The 21,404-nt window shown below is 43.2% G+C and overlaps 1 protein-coding gene across 1 annotated transcript; it reads right to left on the bottom strand.

The window, feature by feature from the left end:
• Nucleotides 1–12,773: 12,773 nt before the first annotated feature.
• LOC147396420 (protein MAINTENANCE OF MERISTEMS-like) lies at nucleotides 12,774–14,227 on the bottom strand. The gene is made up of 4 exons (XM_086450119.1): nucleotides 13,682–14,227; nucleotides 13,478–13,597; nucleotides 12,975–13,364; nucleotides 12,774–12,887 (listed from the first exon to the last, which is right to left on the bottom strand). Exons 1-4 carry the CDS (start codon nucleotides 14,225–14,227, stop codon nucleotides 12,774–12,776), a joined length of 1,170 nt encoding a protein of 389 aa, XP_086306245.1.
• Between the last annotated feature and the right edge of the window lie 7,177 nt (nucleotides 14,228–21,404).

The raw sequence follows: 21,404 nt of genomic DNA, 5'->3' as shown, positions 1-21,404 counted from the left end.
TCGAAATGTTTTACCGACTCCATGTCAATGCCAGCTCCGTGCTGATGAAATTATTTTTTCAAAATATTTTCTTGACTCCGTGTTGATGCCAGCTCCGTGCTGACGAAATCATTTTTTCAAAATATTTTCCCGACTCCGTGTCAATGCCAACTCCGTGCTAATGAAATTACTTTTTCAAAATATTTTCGTGACTTCGTGTGGATGCCAGCTCCGTGCTGATGCTAACTCCGTGTTGATGCCGACTCCGTGTCGATGCCAGCTCTGTGCTGAGATAATTTCATTTTCAAAATGTTTTTCCGACTCCGTGTCTATGCCAGCTCCGTGCTGATGAAATTACCTTTTCAAAATATTTTCCCGACTCCGTGTCGATGCCAGCTCCGTGCTGATGAAATTACCTTTTCAAAATATTTTCCCGACTCCGTGTCGATGCCAGCTCCGTGCTGATGAAATTACTTTTCAAAATGTTTTTTCCAACTCCGTGTCGATGCCTGCTCCGTGCTGATGCCAACCCCGTGTTGATGCCGACTTCATGTCAATGTCAGCTCCGCGCTGAGTTAATTCCATTTAAAATAATAAAAAAATTACTGACTCCGCATCGATACCAGCTCCGTGCTGATGTAATTCTTTAATAAAACATTTTACCAACTCTGTGTTGATGCCGGCTCCGCGTCGAGAAATTACTTTTTCGTCAAAACTCATAATAAACAACTTTACCTGATCTAATAAAACATCATGCATCTTTATTTTTGTAAACATGATAGTAACACTTGGTCGTCTGTACGCAGGTGGCCAAGCGAAAGAAATACAAGTAGCCAGAAGTGCCTCCCTATTTTCTTAGATCGTCTACCGTCACCATGAGTTCTTCCGAACCGACACAACCTCCAGTGACCGAAGCGTCATGTATCGACCCGCAGATAACAGCACTACTAAAGATAATTAAGAGGCAAGAAAAGATAGTGAGTACTGTGTTGGCCAATGCCAGCATCCTACAAGCTTAAACGATATAGCAGCATACATCCGGATCGAATCAAGAGTTACCCGAGCAGCCTCCACAGGGACCTCAGACTACAATGCCACCTGCAGTGCTTGAATACCAGGGGCCTCCGCTCTATATCCCACAGAATCGACCACCCCCGGTGGTCATTCCCAACGATGAATGTGAGTACAAAGCTATGGAAGCCAAAAGCACAACAGAGGAAAAACTGGCTCAGCAGATCGAATCTCTACAGGAAGAGATGAGGAGGATGAAGGGTCTCAACACTATGAGTGGAACCCGATTCAAGGATCTGTGCTTCTACCCTAATGCCCAACTACCAGCCAAGTTCAAGTGTCCAGAGTTTGAAAAGTATAACGGAATAGGGTGTCCGCTGTCGCATCTGAAGTTATATTGTGGGTCCATGTGTCAATATGGTGAGGATGACAGGTTATTGGTACAGCTATTTCAGAGGAGCTTAACGGGGCCGATACTCAAATGATTTTCTAGACTAGATCATTCACTCATTAAAAATTGGCAGGACTTAGCCGAAATGTTCTGGCAAAATTATCGGTTCAATACTGATGTGGGGCTAGATCAAAATGACATGGCCAAAATGACAAGAAAGCAACGAGAAACGGTGAAAGAGTATCCACGGAGATGGCGAGAATCCGCTTCACAAGTAAGGCCCACAATGACACAACAAGAGATGAACACTACGTTTATCTCGACACTAGGGCACGCCTTCTATACTCATCTGGTGGGCACACCACAAGCACATTCTCGAACCCGGTACAAGTAGCAAATAGGATCGAGGACGGGATCCGAACCGGTCTAACCTTTGATTTCACGGGTCTAGGGGCAACGACAGGAATCCCTTCTCAGAGAAAGCCAGTGCCTCCGGCAAAGAAGAGGGAAGAAACACAGGTCAATAACGTACAGTCGAATCGACCCCTCTTCATCCCTTCGCCAGCACCGAGACCACAGGCACCGACAACTTCATGGGCACCAGTACCACCAACATGGAACCCTCATCCTCAAAATCAATTCAGGGCAAATCCTCCACCAGTTGCACAGCAGGCACCACTATACGGGCAAAACCAGCAGGCACGACCCAATAGAGTGAACAGAGTGTTTACCAGGTTACCCATGATGATATCAGAATTACTGCCAATCTTACTCAGGGGTGAGTATCTTGCAAAACGCCCACCAAATCCTGAGGCTGCCAAAGGACCAGGGTACAACCCCAATTTATTCTGCGAATTCCACATGGGTGCACCAGGACACTCTACAGACCAATGCTGGTAGCTCAAGCATCAAGTACAGAACCTGATCGATAAAAAGGCTCTCATCCTAGATGGGCCTGCCAACCCGTCTTAACCACAGAACATCAATCAAAACCCCCTACCTACTCACAATGGAGAGGGGAGTGGGCACAGGGTGAATGTCATCTGCAAAGAACTCAACTTCAATCTTTCGGATTTGAAAGCACCCATTGGGACAAAAATCTGAGTCCAATTAACCCAGGAATTCAAGGCATCAACGGTCAACACAGTCAACCACTACACAACAAATTCACCTCCAAATTCACAAATGCCTCTCAGAATGGCCGACCTCACCATCCACCCCACTCATCAAAATACGACTACTTGACCACCCTTACGGACCACTCCATCATCAAAGTACTACTCAGCCTCCTCTTGTCATACCCTACGTACTACCATATTTTCAAGGATCAACTCGACCCCCCCTTCACATACCATACACTTCATCTCCACGCCCACCACTTGTCATTCCATGTACTCCATCAACTCCTCCTACTACCACGGCCTCCAAACCATCTCCACTACCCCTCATCCTCAACATGAAATCTGATCCATCTCCCATAACCATACGCTCACCTAAACCATTCCCCTATAGCTTTGATCAGGCAGTCTCCTAGAACTATGAGACCACTATCACCACAACAACGGGGGTCGAAACAAAGAAGGAAACAATAGTGGCTGACATCGGCCATATGACAAGGGCGGGAAAATGCCAAAAGTTATCAGAAAATGAAGCGAATGTCAAGGAAGAAACGGAAGAGACTGCGAAAGAGGTAACTGATGAAGAAAAAAGGCAAGCTAAGGGAAAGGGTAAGCTGTATAAGGATGAGAAGACGGAAGAAAAGGTAAAAGTGACAGACAAGGAAGCTACAGACTTTGTTAATCTTGTTCTCAAGAGCGAGCATAATATAGTGGATAGATTGAACAAGCAGCCAGCTCAAATCAGTATCCTGGGACTGATGCAAAAATTAGAAGAGCACCAAGAGGCGCTATTGAGAGTTCTGGAAAAATCATATGTATTTCGACCCGACACCATCACAGTTGGAACAAACAGTCAGCCAGATCATGACCCCCAATCCTATTATTTTCACAGAGAATGAATTTACGCCTGAAAGAATGGGGCACGTCGAACTACTAAACATCATGGTCATATGCAAGGGCATGATGGTCGCCAGAGTATTGATTGATAATGGCTCAGCGCTTAACGTCTGTCCGCTTGAAACCTTCCGAAAACTCAACGTCGATTGGTCGCATATGAAACCCAACAACAAGGTTGTTTGAGGTTTTGATAGCTCAAGAAGGGACTCGCTGGGAAAAGTAGACCTACCAATCACAATAGGACCTTGCACCTTAGAAGGACATTTGAAGTCATGGAGATACCAATGACCTTCAACTTGTTACTGGGTAAACCTTGGATCCATATTGCCGGAGCTGTACCTTCCTCATTGCACCAAAGAGTCAAATTTATCATGGGGCAGAGGATGATATTAGTATTGGCAGAGAACCTTATTCCAGCTGGGAGAGCTCCAGATGTGCCATTTATTGATATCGAAATGACAAAGGACAAGGCACTCTACCACTCTTCTCAATTCGCTGTTGTTAATCACATCGAGAAAGGAAATGAGAAGATAAGGGCAAAGCTATCAAGAACAAGTCTGATGATCGATCGGGTCATGAAAAGGGCAAGCTATCAACCCAAGTAAGGATTGGGACCGGGAGGAAGAGGAAGAGCTACACCGGTCGAAGCGAGAAAGTATACTCCCTATTTTGGTCTGGGATTTAGGCCCACGAAAAGGGATATTGTAGAAATGAATGATAAGAAAAAAGAGCTTCGACTAGCGAGAAGGCAAAACCGTGAACCAAACATCTGGAATCTGGGCCGAGTCCCTCACATCAGTGTTAACTTTCCAAAATCACATGCCAGACCCGACAGCTTATCAGAACCACCATCAACAAAAAAGTCAAAAAGGGTAAACCCCAAACCAGTGCACATTCAAGAGGACCCAATCGTAGAGTCCCAATCATCCTTCGAAGAAGGCATTGATGTTCTATTCAATGGGGATTCCGATGAAAGTCCACCAGAGACTGCTCTAAAATCCACTAAAGTGGGGGTCACTACCAACCAAGAGAACAACTCACCATTTTCATCAGGCATTGACTGGGCATCCATCGTCATCCCGCCAAACTTGGGAAGAACTATGCCCCAATCTAACAACAACCAATCGAAGATCATGGTCATCTCCAAACCACCATCCAAATCATCCAACGAATCACTTACTCATCTCATCCGCCCCCTCAGAGAAAGGGAAGCATTGCACAACTGGGAGGAATTCTCATTAACACTTGAGGCTGTTGAGGCTTAAAAAAAATGCCGTTAGGCGACATCAATTTGCCCGAGGATCATAACGAGCCCTCGTCCTCGGGTAAAGACTGTTTTGGGGGCTCCCTATCTTATTTAACAAGTTTGCATGATTGTTCTTCTTATTTCAGGTATCCAAAAAATGACAAAAAAGCAAATATTTCTCAAAAATCAAAAAAATCAAAAATTTTCTCAAAAAGCTTTCAAAATCACAAAAAAATAGATATCTTTCAAAAATCAAAAAAAAAGTTTTCAAGGGATCTATCTCCATCAAATGAGTACTCAGATAAAACAGAATTTGAAAGAGACGAGTATGATTTCGATCTCGAACTCGACTTCGACCTCATGGGGATAGAAGAAGAGTCTGAGGACGAAATGAAATACCCCTCTAAAGAAATCAAAGACTTGGTAGAATGTCACGAGAGAGGTGTTCAGCCAAACATCGAGGATACAGACTCAATTAATCTTGGTACCCAAGAGAACCCACGAATTGTTAAGATTGGAGCTTTACTAACGTCACAACAAAAAAAAGAAATGGTCGAGTTCCTTCGGAATTATCAGGACGTCTTCGCATGGTCATACAGAGATATGTCGGGGTTAGATACAGATCTCGTTGTACACAAGCTACACATTACTTCGGGAAGTAAGCCAATCAAGCAGAAACTGAGAAGACTAAAGCTAGAATGGACCCTCAAGGTCAAAGATGAAGTCATCAAGTAGTTTGAAGCAGGATTTCTGGCAGTCTCCACGTACCTGGAATGGTTAGCTAACATCGTCCCAGTACCAAAGAAGGACGGGAAAGTACGCATGTGTGTTGACTATCGAGACTTGAACAAGGCCAGTCCTAAGGATGATTTTCACTTCCACACATCGACACTCTGGTTGACAGTACAGCAAGGCACGGCATGTTCTCGTTCATGGATGGCTTCTCAGGCTATAACAGATAAAAATGGCAGAAGAAGACTAAGAAAAGACAGCGTTCATCACATCATGGGGTACTTTTCACTACAAAGTCATGCCATTCAGGCTGAAAAATGTAGGGGCGACTTACCAACGGGCAATGACCGCACTATTCCACGACATGATCCACAAGAAAATGGAGGTCTACGTAGACGACATGATCGCTAAATCCGACATAGAAGAGGACCATTTAGTAAATCTGAAGAAGTTGTTCGACAGACTCAGAAAGTATAGTTTGAGGCTAAATCCGGCAAAATACGTGTTCGAAACGACATCGGGCAAGCTACTGGGATTCATTGTTAGCAGAAGGGGCATTAAAATAGATCTAGCTAAGACTAAATATATCCTCGAGATGAAAGCACCTGTCACCGAAAAAGACGTTCGGGGCTTCTTGGGGAGAATACAGTATATCAGTCAATTTATAGCACAATTGACGTCTATCTGTGAATCGGTGTTCAAGCTACTGAGGAAAGATACGTCGAAGAAGTGGAACAAAGACTGGCAGGAAGCATTCGATAAAATCAAGCAATATTTTCTCAATCCGCCAGTCTTAGTCCCTCCTACTCCGGGGCGACCTCTGCTGATGTACATCTCAGTGCAAGAAACGTCAATGGGGTGTGTGCTAGGGCAACACGATGAATCGGGACGGAAGGAACAGGCCATCTACTATCTCAGCAAGAAATTCACCGATTATGAAGAAAAATATTCGACACTTGAGAAGACTTGCTGTGCGTTAGTCTGGGCATCTCAACGACTGCGTCATTATTTGCTCAGCTACTCAACTATGCTTATCGCCAGGATGGACCCCCTAAAATACTTATTCGAAAAACCAGCACTAACAGGCCGCACAACAAAATGGTAATTATTTCTATCTGAGTTTGATATCACCTATGTCACTCAAAAAGCCATTAAAGGACAAGCCATCGCGGACCACCTCGCCTATCACCCTTTACCAGATTACGAGCTGCTAAAAACGAACTTCCCGGATGAAGCCATACTATTTGCCGAGATTGAAAATGATGATGATGACGAAGAACCAGGCTGAAAAATGTACTTCAATGGAGCAGCTAATCAGAAAGGAAACGGAATAGGGAAAGTATTGATTAAACCAGATGGGTCTCACGTGCCAATCGCAATCAGACTAAAATTCCAATGTTCTAACAATGAGACTGAATATGAAGCATGCATAGCAAGGTTGAAAACAGCACTGGACCTCGAGGTAGATGAGATCGATGTTTTTGGAGATTCAAGCCTAGTAGTCTATCAGACAACTGGAGAATAGAAGACTCGAGAACAGAAACTGGTCCCTTACCACGAGTATTTAGAGGAATTAAGCTCACGCTTTGGTCGGATCTCATTTACATACACGCCAAGAGCTAAGAATCAGTTCGTCGATGCACTGGCTATACTTGCTTCCGTGATTAGTATCTCAGAAGATTTGATCATCGACCCAATTGAGATCGGAATTCAGGATGAGCCTACTTACTGTCTCCCCGTCGAAGTGGAAGAATCCGAAGAAAAGCCTTGGCATTCAGACATCAGGGCATATCTCGAGGATCGGACCCTTCCTTCGATGCAACACCTAATGACAGAAGGACTATCCAAAAATTGGCAGGGCAATTCTTCATCAGCAATGGCATTCTATACAAAAAGTCGCACCACGAGGTCTTACTCCGATGCGTTACAGAAGCAGAAGCAAAATGATTAATAGAGACTGTACATGGTGGAGTCCGTAGGCCCCACATGAATGGACACATGCTAGCTAAGAAAATTATGAGGATGGGGTACTATTGGTCGACAATGGAGAGTGACTGCTATCAGCATGTCTATAAATGTCATTTATGCCAGATACACGTTAACAAGATCAATGCTCCACCATCAGAATTGCATAACATGATTACGCCTTGGCCTTTTTCGCTTTGGGGAATGGATGTCATCGGGCCAATCTCACCTAAAGCCGCAAATGGGCATCGCTTCATTCTAGTGGCTATCGACTACTTCACCAAGTGGGTAGAAGTTGTTTCGTATGCCAACGTCACTAAAAGTAATGTCCTGAAGTTTGTCAAGAACAACATTGTCTGTAGATAAGGGCTTCCCAGCGGGCTAGTAACTGATAATGCCAAGAAATTTAAGAACAAAGATATGATCAAGATGTGAGAAGATTTCCAGATTACTCATCACAATTCTGTACCCTACAGACCTAAGATGAACGGAGAAGTCGAGGCAGCCAACAAGAATATCAAGAAAATTATTGAGAAGATGGCAGTTACGTACAAGGATTGGCACGACATGTTGCCTTTTGCACTCCACGCCTATCGAACCTCATTCAAAACTTTGACTGGGGCAACTCCATATTCATTGGTTTACGGAATGGAAGCAGTCTTACCCGTAAAGGTTGAAATCCCCTCCCTCCAGATCTTAAGAGAAGCAGAGTTGGATGAAGCAGAATGGATCCAAGCTCGATTTGATCAATTGAACTTGATTGAAGAAAAGCGACTTGCAGCCATCTACCACGGACATATCTATCAGCGACGAATGGCTCGTGCCTACAACAAGAAAGTTAAGCCCAGAGATTTCTCACCAGGAACCTTGTTCTGAAGAAAATTCTGCAATACAAGAGGACGCTAGAGGAAAGTTTAGACCAAATTACGAGGGACCATTCATCGTAAAGAAGGTAATGACGGGAGGAGCTCTGATCCTTACGGAGATGGACGGACAAGTATTCCCGCAACCGATCAATACTGACACTGTCAAGAAATATTACGCCTGAAATCTGACCCTGAGATGACGAAAGGCCATCTTTGATATCCCAAATAAACTATCCAACCCTAGTCAGCCCTTTTGAGCCATCACGTTCATTTCTTAACCTAAGACTGGGGTAAGTCAACAACTACAAAAAAATTAATAAATAAATAAAATAAAAATAAAAAAAGAAGGGAGACAAAAGAAAATCAAAGTAAAAACACCAAGTTACTCCTGACCCGCATGAGGATAAACTGTGAACGACTAAAAATATAAAAAAATAAAAAATAAAAAAAAAAGTCAAAAAACTCGGTCACTTGATCTGAGCTCGACCCAAATCTTCAGCCTAAACAAGTTCGAGAGACGTTGGGAGGAGACACAGATCACCTTTTCGAAACAAAAATAGACGAGCACCATGTCTAAACCACTCTAAATACATCCAGACCTTAACTTTTTGTAGCCTTCCACCACCATTAGCCTAAGCCAACGTTTCGTCCCAACAAAAGTCCTTTTTGATCAGGGGATGTTCCAGGCCAACACAATGACAATGACAGCATCAATGATCTTGCATCTTAGTCCGGACCTCCAAAGTCTTAATAGTCGTTGGAAGATTCGAGAGGGGAATCCAGGTCGGATATTCGAAAAAAAAGAATACTCGAAGTGTAGAATAGCCGATCTCGCAGCTCAACTTGAGTTGCCGAACCACGAATAGTCATTAGCGAACTCAAGAGGAGAATCTAAATCTGTTACTCAAAAAGAGTGCCACTACAAGAGTAGAGTCGTCGATCTCGCAGCTCAACTTGAGTCACCAAGCCACAGAGACAGAGACTCTGAAAAATTGTAATGGAAAAATCTGAAAACACAAGCATAGTCTGAAAGGGCATAGTGAAAACCTGAAAGGGCACTATGAGTAAAAGAATCAGACTGTGGCAAGATCAAAGCCATTGGCACGATGAAAATCCCAAAAAGGACATCGATGCGCAAAAATGTGGAAACCGGGTCTGGTGAAAACTGTAACTGGCACCAAGGGCAATAAGGGTTAAAAAAAACTACTCCTGGCTCGCAAGAGTATAAACTGTGAACGACGAAATCTTTTCCAAAAACCCGTGACCCAAACAGATAACAACCTTCCGAATACTAGGGCACTGGGGATGACTCTAAAGGAACCAAAAGATAATTGATACTTGTGTCCCCTGTGTTTGGCAAAAGCACCAAAATCGTCATAACCAAAGATTTTACAAACTCTGAATTTATCAGACTCATTTGATAAAGACATTTCACAAAATTGCATTTCAAAATTACTATTTTGGCCAATGATGACAAATCTAGGACTCATTCAATAAAACTTTGAGTTTTCAAGAACAATAGATATACCTGAGGCCAAGTAAGTACAAAACCTATTTTCTTTGCATTAATCTTTCAACATTTTGTATACATTCAGATAATGAAAGAAAGTACAAAAAGTGAAAGTACAACGTAATCAATCAAACATCATGGTAAGAAATGGAAAAAAGAGTCAAGGCGTTCCTCCAAAGCACGGATTCGGGCAACCTGGCTCATCATCACTTTCTCGCCATCTGAAGCATCGCGGCTCACCAAATATGCTGCAAAGTCCTCAAAATGAGGACACTGGGCAAGTCGATCCCTCAACTCAGCAACTTCAGCTCGAAGCCTAGCCACTTCACCACCATCACTACATCAGGACTGGGCAAGGGCAGATGTTAGCCGAGCGATCTCTCTCTGCATCTTCTTCTCGAACTTGAGCCAAATAGTCTGAATTCGACGATGATCAGTCTGAGACTCCTCAACTCGATCTCAGTAATCAAAGAAGGATGAAACACCAGGGCAGGTTCGGGGAACTATCGACGCCGAGGGTCTCCCAAATACGAACTCTCGAATCCAATGCAAGTATGCGGGAATTGGTACGCCTCAAAGATGGGTCGACTCAGAACTTCAACTCGACCCCATTCTTTCACGAGTCGACTCAAAAGTGCAGTCGATAAATGGCCAACCAACTCGTTGAAATTCTCGGGAATGAGCACACCCTGATCATAACCAAATTGGCGAAGAACCCGAAGTGGTACATAATGTGTTGTCCCATGAAGACCAATCAAAACAAGAAAACGGGCACCATCGAATGCAATCACAGGAGACCCTCGAGGTTGGAAGGCACCAACCCATCTCACCTTATCATCATCAAGGTTACCAATAAGAGAATGCCATTCTTCTTTGCTACTCGAGATGAAGGGAGCAACTCGCCTCGACATCATAAGTATGAGGTCGGCATTAACGCAAAATGGGCGATTAACCACTTCAGTTGAAGCCAGATGATCTATAAACCAGAGCTACAATAACAGGAGCATTCTAAACTTTGGAAACTAGCAAGTTCAGATTTAAATTTGAAACCAAGCTAAGTTTGGAATTTACCTGTAGGAGTGGAGCGCAACCTCGAAAATTTGATCATGACCAGAGGCACAAGCTGTGAGGGATTGGAAGATCTCGCTCAAAAGCATTGGTGCTAACCAGCGTCCTTTTCAGACTTGTTGAATCACGGGAATGAGAGAAAGATCTATGATGTCTCCGCCACCTGGGAACAAGAATTGATTCACCACCATCAAAGTAAGAGCGTTCAAGTGAATCAACGACTTCGAGGAGTCGGTGAGGCGCTCAATCAAGAAGGATTTAGACATTGTCTTCCAAACCGACCCGCCATCCGGAATCTTCAAAAACTTGCAGCTTATCCCCAAAAAGTCGGAAGCTTCACCTCGAAACCCATCACGCAATGGTGGAATCACAACGGGGCCCGATATCTCAAGCCCCAACAACACTTCAAACTCCTCAATGGTGGGAGTCATCTCATGCACCCCAAACAGAAAAAGATTAAGCTCGGGGATCCAATACCCCAACGTTGCTTCAACCAAACCCCATTGCAATGGAACCTTGGGCAAAGAGAGGGTGAACCCCAACTTGTTCAAGCACCATTGAGCCTTATCATCGTTATCCATGCTATCTATCCAACTACTCAAGAAAGAATCGACAATGTTGTACCTTTTCAAGTTGGGAAGAGTAGAGGGCACCTCCATGGAGCTTGAGAAGAAGTTTTGAGAGAGAAGAAGGGTGAAAAAATCGGCCAAAAATGAAAAAGGAAAGTAAAAGTGAAGTATTAGGGCAACAACAATGGTAAAATAAACTTTAAATAGAGGGGAAATCGTGCTGGTCCGTGTTTGAAACACGAATAGGTCAAAAGACCATTGATCCGTGCCTAAGACTCAGATGAAATAGAAGTTAACTTATCCATGCTCTTGGCGCGGATAAAAGCAACAAACAGTTCGTCTGTGCTCCTAAAACGGATCAAAACTGGTAAAAGCAATCCGTGTTGAGAACACGGACCAAACATTTTAAGCCTTGGGGCCTAAGTCATTTGAGATTTTGACAATTCCGGATTACATAATGAAAATTCCTACGTGCTAGACAAATGCATTCAAAACTCTCAAAATGTGTACCGGGCACGTAAGACCTCGCCAAAACCATATTAGGCCAAAACAGATTTCCAAGGGCCACCCCATTCACCATGGATCCCAAATGACTCGCACCACTCAAAAAGCACACTCGAAGGGTCCTTGGGACCCTAATCACACCCCTTAACCACCCGTAAGCTCACCAACACTCAAAAGGGCTCAAAAGCCCCGATGATTGATAGCACACCCAAGAAGCTCGAATCCATTGCACATGTAATCATGACAGGACAACAAATGCAAGAAATAATGAACATAAATACACACATATATACAAAAGTTTGAATTTTCACACACAATGTCCAAAAGCTAATATAAAATATTTGTCTGTCTACAAGGTACATCAAAGGATCAAATCGAAGGGGGAGCATCGTCCCTGGCACTCTAGGTCTCTGGGATGGCTCCAGAAGAAGAACTGGCCACTGCACCCGAGCCAAACACCCCGGAAGAAGGTAGACCGTGCATCCGCAGTCGTCCCTCTGAATCTGTGAAGAATAGCTCTGCGTCTAAGGCAGCATCTTGCTCCGTAGTACCCGCAAGATCAGCGCTGGGGACAGCAGGTCCAGTGGAGGGGGAGGCCTGAAAATAAAACAGAGTAGATTAAAATACAGACAGTGATGTAGGCAGCATATATAAGGAAATAAACAATGGAAATGCATATACTTACCCTAGGAGGTGTCGGAGGCCGTGCAGAGGTGCTCACTCCGTCTCGGCATCGATAGTAGTCCTGAAAAGATCATATGAGGGAATCAGCCAAAAGTTAATACCATGAGCTACGATCTATGAGACAGAAAATATATGAAATAACATACCATCTCAGCCTGAAAATGAGACTCGCGCATGGCCATCTCCAACTCCAGCTCCTGGATCCGGGCCGTCTAGGCCTCAATACGAGCAACCTACTCCTCCACCTCAGCCCTAGAGGCTCTCCATCTGTTCTCCATCTCCCTGGCCCTTGCAACCTGAGCCTCTATCACGTCGTAGCCCTCTCGAAGACGACGAAGATCATCGGTCTGAGAACAAGAACGCCAATCAAGTGAGACAAGGATATAATGGAACACAAAAATTATAAGGAAGAAAGACAGTGATAAAGTGTGTACCGTGACAGCATGCTCCTGAAGAAGGACCTCTCCAATCTCGGTGATCCCGGCCCGAGCAGTGACAGCAGGCATGATGCACCCAATAGAGGCTTCTCGGAACCATGCCTGGTAGTCACCCCTTCTCACCAGTCCAACCGCATCTACGCCCCTCACCTGGGCAAGATACTCATCCACCGTCATCGCACCCGATATAAGCTCAGGTGGAGCGACAGGAATACGAAAACTCCCGTTGTACTGGAAGAACAGACACTCCCCTAAGTAAAATGTGTACCTCTGCTCTCCGGTAAAGAAGGGGTAGCATTGTCGCCTGGTGTTACGCCGGTAGGCGTTCCTCACCTCCTGCCTCCCGCTGACAGTACGAGGGAGGTCTCTCAAAGTAATAGAAAATATCTGCAAAAGAGATAGTCAGATAACAGACATGCATACCGTCAAGGTCAAACAGAAGGGAAATGCTAGATTACTCACGTCTCAAAGTCGGCATCGATCAATATGGGCCCGAGCACTCCTAGGACTGCTCCTGATCGCCCTGGTGTCTCTAGTAGCCAGAACGTGCCTAACGGATAACCCTCGTGCGGATGACGAAGGGTAGGCAGATAAAATGGGAAATATACATGAACAAAAATCTAAAAAAGAGGATACAGAATGTCAAACGGTGAACGAGATATGGAAAAGGAAATTGAAAATAAACAAAAGAAAATATCTTTTACCTCAATAAAGTGCCAAAAGAATCGAGTGGAAATGCCAGCTCCACAAGGCGCAGTAATGCCCTCCACCACTCGGTTAAGCCCAACCAAAATAGTACCATGTATGAGGCTCCCCCAGTCAAAATCTCCGATGTGATCAATATCGTGCATGACAGAGAGGAATGCGGTAGAGACGGAAGAATCATCCTCTAAGAAGAAACAGCTGCCGATGAGGAAAAGGAAGTAGATACGGAAAATGATGTCAAAATCTCGGTCTCCAAATCGGGTTGATCTCTCTCTATAAGTGGGTGGAGCCCCGTCCTCCCCCTCGATCAACAGTAAGCCTATCAGCACCTCCGTACTGATCCTGCCCTGTTTCCCCACCATGGAGGCAGGGACTCTAGTAATGCCTAATAGTTCGTCTACCTCCTGAATAGACATCATGGCAAGGGGTAGGGGCTCCCCATCCATGGCAATGCCTGTGATCGCTACGAAGTCAGAAGGCCTGATGCCTATCTCCACATCCGGCATATGAAATGAGTGGGTCGCTGGAAACCATCTCTCCACCATGGCTAGAAACAGGGGTCGATCTGCCTTGAAAGTCGATATCTAAAGAAAAGCCCCGAAGCCCACCGTAGAAAACTGCGTCCGAATATTGTCTGAGAATAGGGCGGCAGTAGAAAGAAAAGACCTACCCCTGAAGCTAGCAGAAGGATAAGGGGTAGGAATGTCCAATCGAACAAGCATAGAGACATGCCTCCCTAATCCTCGGAGAAGAGAGGTATCTGGAACCCTCTCACTCTCCTCCGCAGGGATCTCCACCCTGGGAACCTCTCTACCTACTCTGTCGGCACCCACAGCCCTAGCCGCTCGGCCTCGGCCACCACGTCGACCTCTACCACCACTACCACTCGGTAGGTCCTCAGCTGGACCACTATGAGAGGAACTGGCCTCATCTGCCCTGCTACCAGATGAAAAACTGACCACTGAAGCTGAATCAGGCCTCCGAGAAGGTTGTCTCGGCCAGCCATACTCTGTCGCCACACCGAATCCCAAAGCGAAGCGAGTTCCAGTCCTAGGCCTCGCCTCCTCCTCCTCCTTATCGGAAAAATGCCTCGCCATTCGAGTCCGCCTCTATCTACCCATCTGCAAGGTATTAAAACGCTGAGCCGACAAGAGAAAATGTCTTATTTGCCTATCTCGAGGTAACCCGAATTACCCAGTTAACCCAACTCAACTCAATAAACCTAACCTAACGCAGTCAAACCCAGTCAAATCTGAGTCGATCCTACTTAACTCAGTCAACTCGGATCAAACCTAGTCCATCTAAGTCAAGCCCAATCTAACCTGAGTCAAAGCCCAATCAACTCAGTTAACCAAAGTCAACTTAATCAAACAAACCAACCAAACCGAGACCTAGGTCAACTCAACCTAAAACCCAGTCAATTCAGCCAACTAACTCGAATTACCCAGTTAACCCAACCCAACTCAGTGAACCCAGTCTACCTAGTCAACTCAGTCAAATCCAGTCAACTCAGTCAAACCTACCCAGTCAAATCAGTCAGACTCAAACAAACCCAATCAACTCGAGTCAACCCGCCAGGACAACTCAAGTCAAACCCAGTCAAACCCTATCAAACCCAATCATAACCTAGTCAAACCCATCCATTCAAGCCCACCTAGTCAACCCAATCCGGTTAAAACCTAGTCAACCCAGTCGACTCAAGTCAAACCCGACCTAACTCAATCGAAATAGATGGATTTAGGCAAAACCAGTCAAAGTCTAAGCGCCACCCAGCCAAAACCCAATAAGAACCCATCAACCTAGTTTAACCCAAGGACGAGTCAACTCAATCAATCCAAGTCCACCCACTAAACCTAGTCAAACCCAGTCCAAATCCCCGGCCCAAACAATTTCTTAAATCTAAGCCCACCTCTCAACAGTCCCTAGACATGCCCAACAATCCCCATGCAATCCCCTAAGTAATCCAATTCCAATCCATACAACTTTCTTTTTGAATCAACAACCCAGTTCATCACTCATCACCAATCCATCCAACCTACCATCAAGACCTCATATCCCATCCTATGAACCCAAACCAGAAAATCGATTTATCCAACCCAACCCAACAATTCGACTCTTGAAAACACCGATCACCCACCCACCATCATCAAAACCCTGAACCAAAGCAATCCAAACATCGACAATTCATAAGTCAGCCCCACTTCACCACAGCCATTCTTCCAAAACCCCACAATCCATCCAATCAACACGTCATGATCAACACCAAGCATTTAAGGAGACTCTCTTCCAAAATAACCGCCAAAATTTCACAAACCCATCACCACCAACAGTCCATGCACCCCATGCCAATTAAACAATGCAACACCAATCGAAATGGAGCAAATGGGACAAGGAGACAGTGATCGATAATTTCAAAACATAATAACGTTTCAAAAAAAAAGGGGCAAGCATGCTCATCTCAAAAACATGAAAACGTCATAACGTGAAGCAAGGTAAAAGAGGAGGCCGTGCCAGGGACAAATCAAGGGTTTCATTATCATTCTAAGCAAATGAAAGCAAAAAGGAATGGAATAAAACGAGGATAAAACTCACCTCAAGCTCGTAACCCACTGAAGAACTTTTCGATGCTTTAAGTCGCTTCCACGAATGCCTAAAACGCTCCAAATCTTCCAAAGTAATCCACCAAACGCCCAAATCAATGAAAACGAGAAGAATATGAAGAGAAGGGAGAGAAATCGTCGGAGAGTGAGAAGAAACCGAAGAAAAACAGAGAAGAAACTGAAAATGAAAGGATGTGCAGGCTTTAACCGTTTGGAATTCGTACTGGTCCGTGTCACCAGTACGGATAAGGCCTAAACAGCGCCATCCGTGTCGTTAGTACGGATAAAGGAAATTTGGTTGGAACCGTTCCCAAAACACGGATGAAAGTAAATCAAAAACTATCCGTGCTCAAGTACGGATCAGTCAAAAATCAAAAAAAAAAATCAAAATCAAAAATCAAAAAAAAATATCAGAAAATTTTCAAAATCCTTTCGAGTTGCACCCAATTTCGATTTGACAAAACACGACTGAAAAAAACTTAAATTTCAAAAAAAAAAGATCATCACAGAATCTGCATCAAATCTAAGGTCTCACACGAGCTCCGCGCCATCGAGACCAAAGAATCAATAAGGTAACTCTGTCAGACCCCGTGCTTGAGTAACCATTTTCTACAAAAGGCATCAATTCAACCGGTAATTCGAAGTCGAGTTTTGCAAAATTTCGTCGGGCCCGTACAAATAGGGTTTAGTCTATTCTTTACAATTCTTTGCATGTAATTCCTGCAAAGAAGGGCAGCTGTAGACACCTCAATTTGAACGAGCCCTCACTCAAAAGGGCCCAAAAATAATGTTTTCCCGATAAATTTGGCCAACGGGCCTCGAAGACCCGAAGCATTAAGATCTGACATTTTTGTCAAAATCCAAGCCTCTAACACCTCTCAATGAGTTAGTAGGCCCACCAAAAGGATTCAGCTATATCCCATCTACCCCACTCTATTCAAAATATCGGTTTCCCAACAAAATAAGCCAACGGGCTTCTAAGGCCCAAAACGATAAAATATGGCAATTTTGAGTAAATCAGGGCCCTAAGACCTCCCAATGGTCTAGGGGACCTATAAGAAGGGTTGCAACCCATCTTACACATGTTCAAACCCACCACACCTCCTTTATATCCAAGAGGAACCAAACGATCGATGAAACTCTTCAAACGGGCCCAAAAAGCCCGATTCGCCAACACGTGGCATTTTAATCAAATCAATGATTTCAAAATTTTAAAAAAATCAAAAAAAATAAAAATGTGAGACTTGGGATGCCTACCCTTCATCCATCATCCATCGCTTCACCTCGAGATCCGCAAACACCCAAAGTCCCTTTGAGGCCCACAAACCTTCACTCATTTCCTAAAAATAATTTCTAACCTTACCCTCAACCCAAAATCAAACCCTAAAGTGAACCCACCATAAAAAATCCAACTCACAAACAAACCTTATCCAAACCCAAGATAGCCCATAACCCTCCTCAACCCAAACCCAATACACTAAAAGCCCACTAACTATTACCCATATCCAACTCATTATCTAGCCCATAACCTTAACCCATTATCCACATCAACCAATCAACCCCTCAATATCAAAAGATGACACATGTCATCACCACCCTTCACCTCCCTCATTTAATCACCCACTCCCATCACCATTCTCTAAACACTCCATCTAACCCACATCACCTCTCTCCAAAATCACCTCAACCCATACCATACCCTAACCTACCCTATTGCCATTCTCTAACATCATCAACCACCCACACCTCAACCCATATCCTAACCCATCGCCATTCTCTAACATCATCAACCACCCACATCATCACCCATATCCCTTACAAATCAACCCATCACTTTCCCTTGAAACACTCCAACAAAATTACCTCAACCCATACTTCAATCAACTAACCCACACCCTTCTCTCTAATCAAACAACTCCCATCAACCAATCAACCAATCTCATTCCCTCACCCTCTCATCATGATTGCCACATGGCATCATCTCCTTGGGTGAAAAAGTTAACAAATCCTCGAATTTTACGTTAAGTGGGACCTAAAATAGTAAAATTTCGTTAGAACGAGAATCGAGAAAATTTGATGATACCGTTAGCTTCGCAACAAAAAATTATTTGAAACGATATACTCGTTTGTCATTTTTCGAGTCCGGATAGTCAAGTTACGGTCGAAACTAGAAATGATGGGAAAATTACAAGTATGTCATCAGCTTTTTATAAAAGAAAGAAAACTTTCTCTTATTCTCATTTCTTTCCCTTTTTCTCTAAAGAACCCAAACTCAGATTTTTCTCAACCTAGGTTCTCCTCTCTTCACCTCAAGATTCGTTGAGAAGGAAGGACTATGAATCCCGACGAAGAAGACAAAATTGTCGGCTACGATGATAGCTACAACCTTACCCCCTTTGTTAACCCATTCACGTTCATTTTCCTTATCCTCCACCAAAAACCAGTAAGTACATTAGGGTATCATCAACCTCGGAGCTTCACCTTGTTAGTAGAGGCTCATTTTCTAGGGTAGAAGTGAAGGAGAGTCTCGTTATCGAAGGAGTTGTAAACCCTCGCTTACTTTGCATCAAACTCAGCTCAACATCAACTCTTTCACCACCAACCTTGATCATTGTGCGAGTTTATCACGTTCGACGTTCACAAACCAAGTAGGGGACTTTCGATTCCTATTGGTAACTTTAGATTTCGAAATGTGCATTTAGGTTGTTTTAACAAAATTTATTATTTATTTTAAATCATAGAAATCTTTATTTGAATTGAAATTCATGCTAGAAATAAGGATTTGATGTGTTTTATCTATGTTTTAAATGTTGAATTCGTAGGTGGGTTGAAGGGTTTGAAGAATGGAACAAAGATCCAAAGAATGGATCGAAAAATCCAAAATTCGCAAACATGTTCAGTACTATCGGTAGGACCGTCGGTCCCACCGAAGAGCATTCTGTCTTTAATTTTTACTTTCCATTTACTTTAAGTTCTTTAGTGAAATTAAGATTTTACCTTTTATTTCGGAACAATGGGAATGGTTTCGAGATCCGAATCTCAAAGGATCAAAATCCAAATTTTGGTTTCAAGAACAAAACGTAGATTTCGACGTTTTCGACAAATTTTCAAAATATAATAACTTTCGCATTACTTTGAATTAAATTTCAAAAACTATATAGTGTCGAATCTTGTGATCGAAACTTTCATTTTGAAAAACCCATTTTCAATTTCGAGAACTTCAAAAAATTAAGTTTTCGATACTTAGCCAAATTTTCACCAGCTTCCCTTGTTTTTAACAACTTTGGTCCTGTACATCGCCGGGATCTCATTTTGAATAAATCTTGATAGTTTTTTATGAAAAGACCATAAATGACTTTGAAAGATTGGAAATGAATGGTTTGATTTGAAGAGACGAAAAGTAAGAATGTCGAGTGAATGGGAAAAAGCATCGGTAAAATGTCAGAGTCACACCCGAGGGGTGACGTCTGCATTTTACATTGTATGTTGTATGTAGGTTGGTGAAAGGATATCCAGGTTATTAATGAAAGGATTGCATGTTTATTTACGATTATGTTAGCTCGTACGCTAAGTATTGTTATTTATTTTTATGTCGGGTTGCCACAGTGGCATGGTAGGAATTGGATATCCATTCTCAACCCTGTTTTATTAATTTCTCATTTGTTTTAAATAAAAAATCATATATATATATATGTAACTATTTTGTGAGTTGTTAAAGGATTTGTGAATGCCTGAAGGGATAGTGCGTTACATCATCCGGAGGGGTGTACTATCATGGGATGTACGGTAGGGAGCACCAAGCTCATACGTGATATGGGACGCGTATGAGAGTGGAGTCACAACTGGAATCCGGGTCCATTCCTTTCTTATCTTTACCAGTGAACGTGTATTGTAAAGGTGGTCGTATACGAGTGGAGTGTTTTTTTGGGAATCACATGCACGCTTGATAGGCATCGACGAAGATGATTGGTCAGTGATCACTAACAATCTAGTAGTAGTCGAACGTTCTGACACATCGAAAAGAGACCCATTGCTTACGGTCACGTCAAACGGCTCGCTTGAGCCGGATAAATGGTCACCAGTGTGGTAAGCGCAGCGACCGGCCACAAAATCAGAAACTGAAAATCAGATTTATTTCATAACATCATGTCCTGACTGGAAGCGATCCAGTCGTGAATTCCAATGCTCAAATTTCATTACTCCACCACTTGTATTATGTATCTATGTTATATTTCGAATTATAAATTGAAAAGTATGTCTACTATTTCAGTGTTGTCAACTATATTTGCATAAATGAAAAATGTATAATGGGTATGGATGATTGATGCTATGTGTAATTTTTAAACGGTTTAGTTGCTCATCCCTGGCTATATGTACCAGTTAATCGTAGCTTCAATTGTAAAACTTGCATGTTTTGAAATGATGCAGTATGATTATTCGATCACGTTAAGTTAGGTTATTAGTGGGAATTGTTTGTGGACCTACTGGGTAACCATTATTCCTCACCCTTTCCTTCTATTTTTTTAGTTGTAGAGCCTACAGTTGGCACAGCGGGTGCTGAGCTATTAGCCGAGGAACACCTGGTCGGTCAGATCGACGACCAGAGTCCGTTACCCGGTGAGCATCATGACTACTTCTACTAGGAGTATGTTCGTCCTAGGAGAGGTCTATGTTTTTGGGACCGAGTGCTAGGCCTATGTTAAAGTGAGGAAAACTTTGTAATCCTGTATAACTTTATCCCTTTTTGCGCAACTCTGACTTTGCTTTTTGTTGTTCATAAAATATGTCGTCTTCCATTTCTTATTCATTGTAGATGTGTTGCTTTATACAGGATTGTTTAGATTTGGTTTATTAGGTTTTAGTTCCATGAAACGCTAATATAAACAGAGGAGACCATGCCGAAATTTTGAGGAGCCACCTAGTGCCTCGAGGTGGCCTTGGGATTTGTGTTAGCGTTTGGCGGGGCGTCACAATGCCAATGAAAGTGACCAATTATCCGTACTTTTCCCAAATATTTATCTCAATTTTCATTTTTATTTCATTACTCTAGATAAATAATTGTGTTAAGCCTCTATTTATCACATTTCATGTTATATCATGTTAAGTAGGCTTAATTGCATAA

Source organism: Akebia trifoliata, chromosome 8, assembly GCF_017979445.1.
Source record: "Akebia trifoliata isolate Shusen 1 chromosome 8, ASM1797944v1, whole genome shotgun sequence".
Lineage (NCBI taxonomy): Eukaryota > Viridiplantae > Streptophyta > Magnoliopsida > Ranunculales > Lardizabalaceae > Akebia > Akebia trifoliata.
The sequence above is the reverse complement of the archived record's forward strand: the minus strand, read 5'-3'. Positions and strand labels throughout refer to the sequence as shown.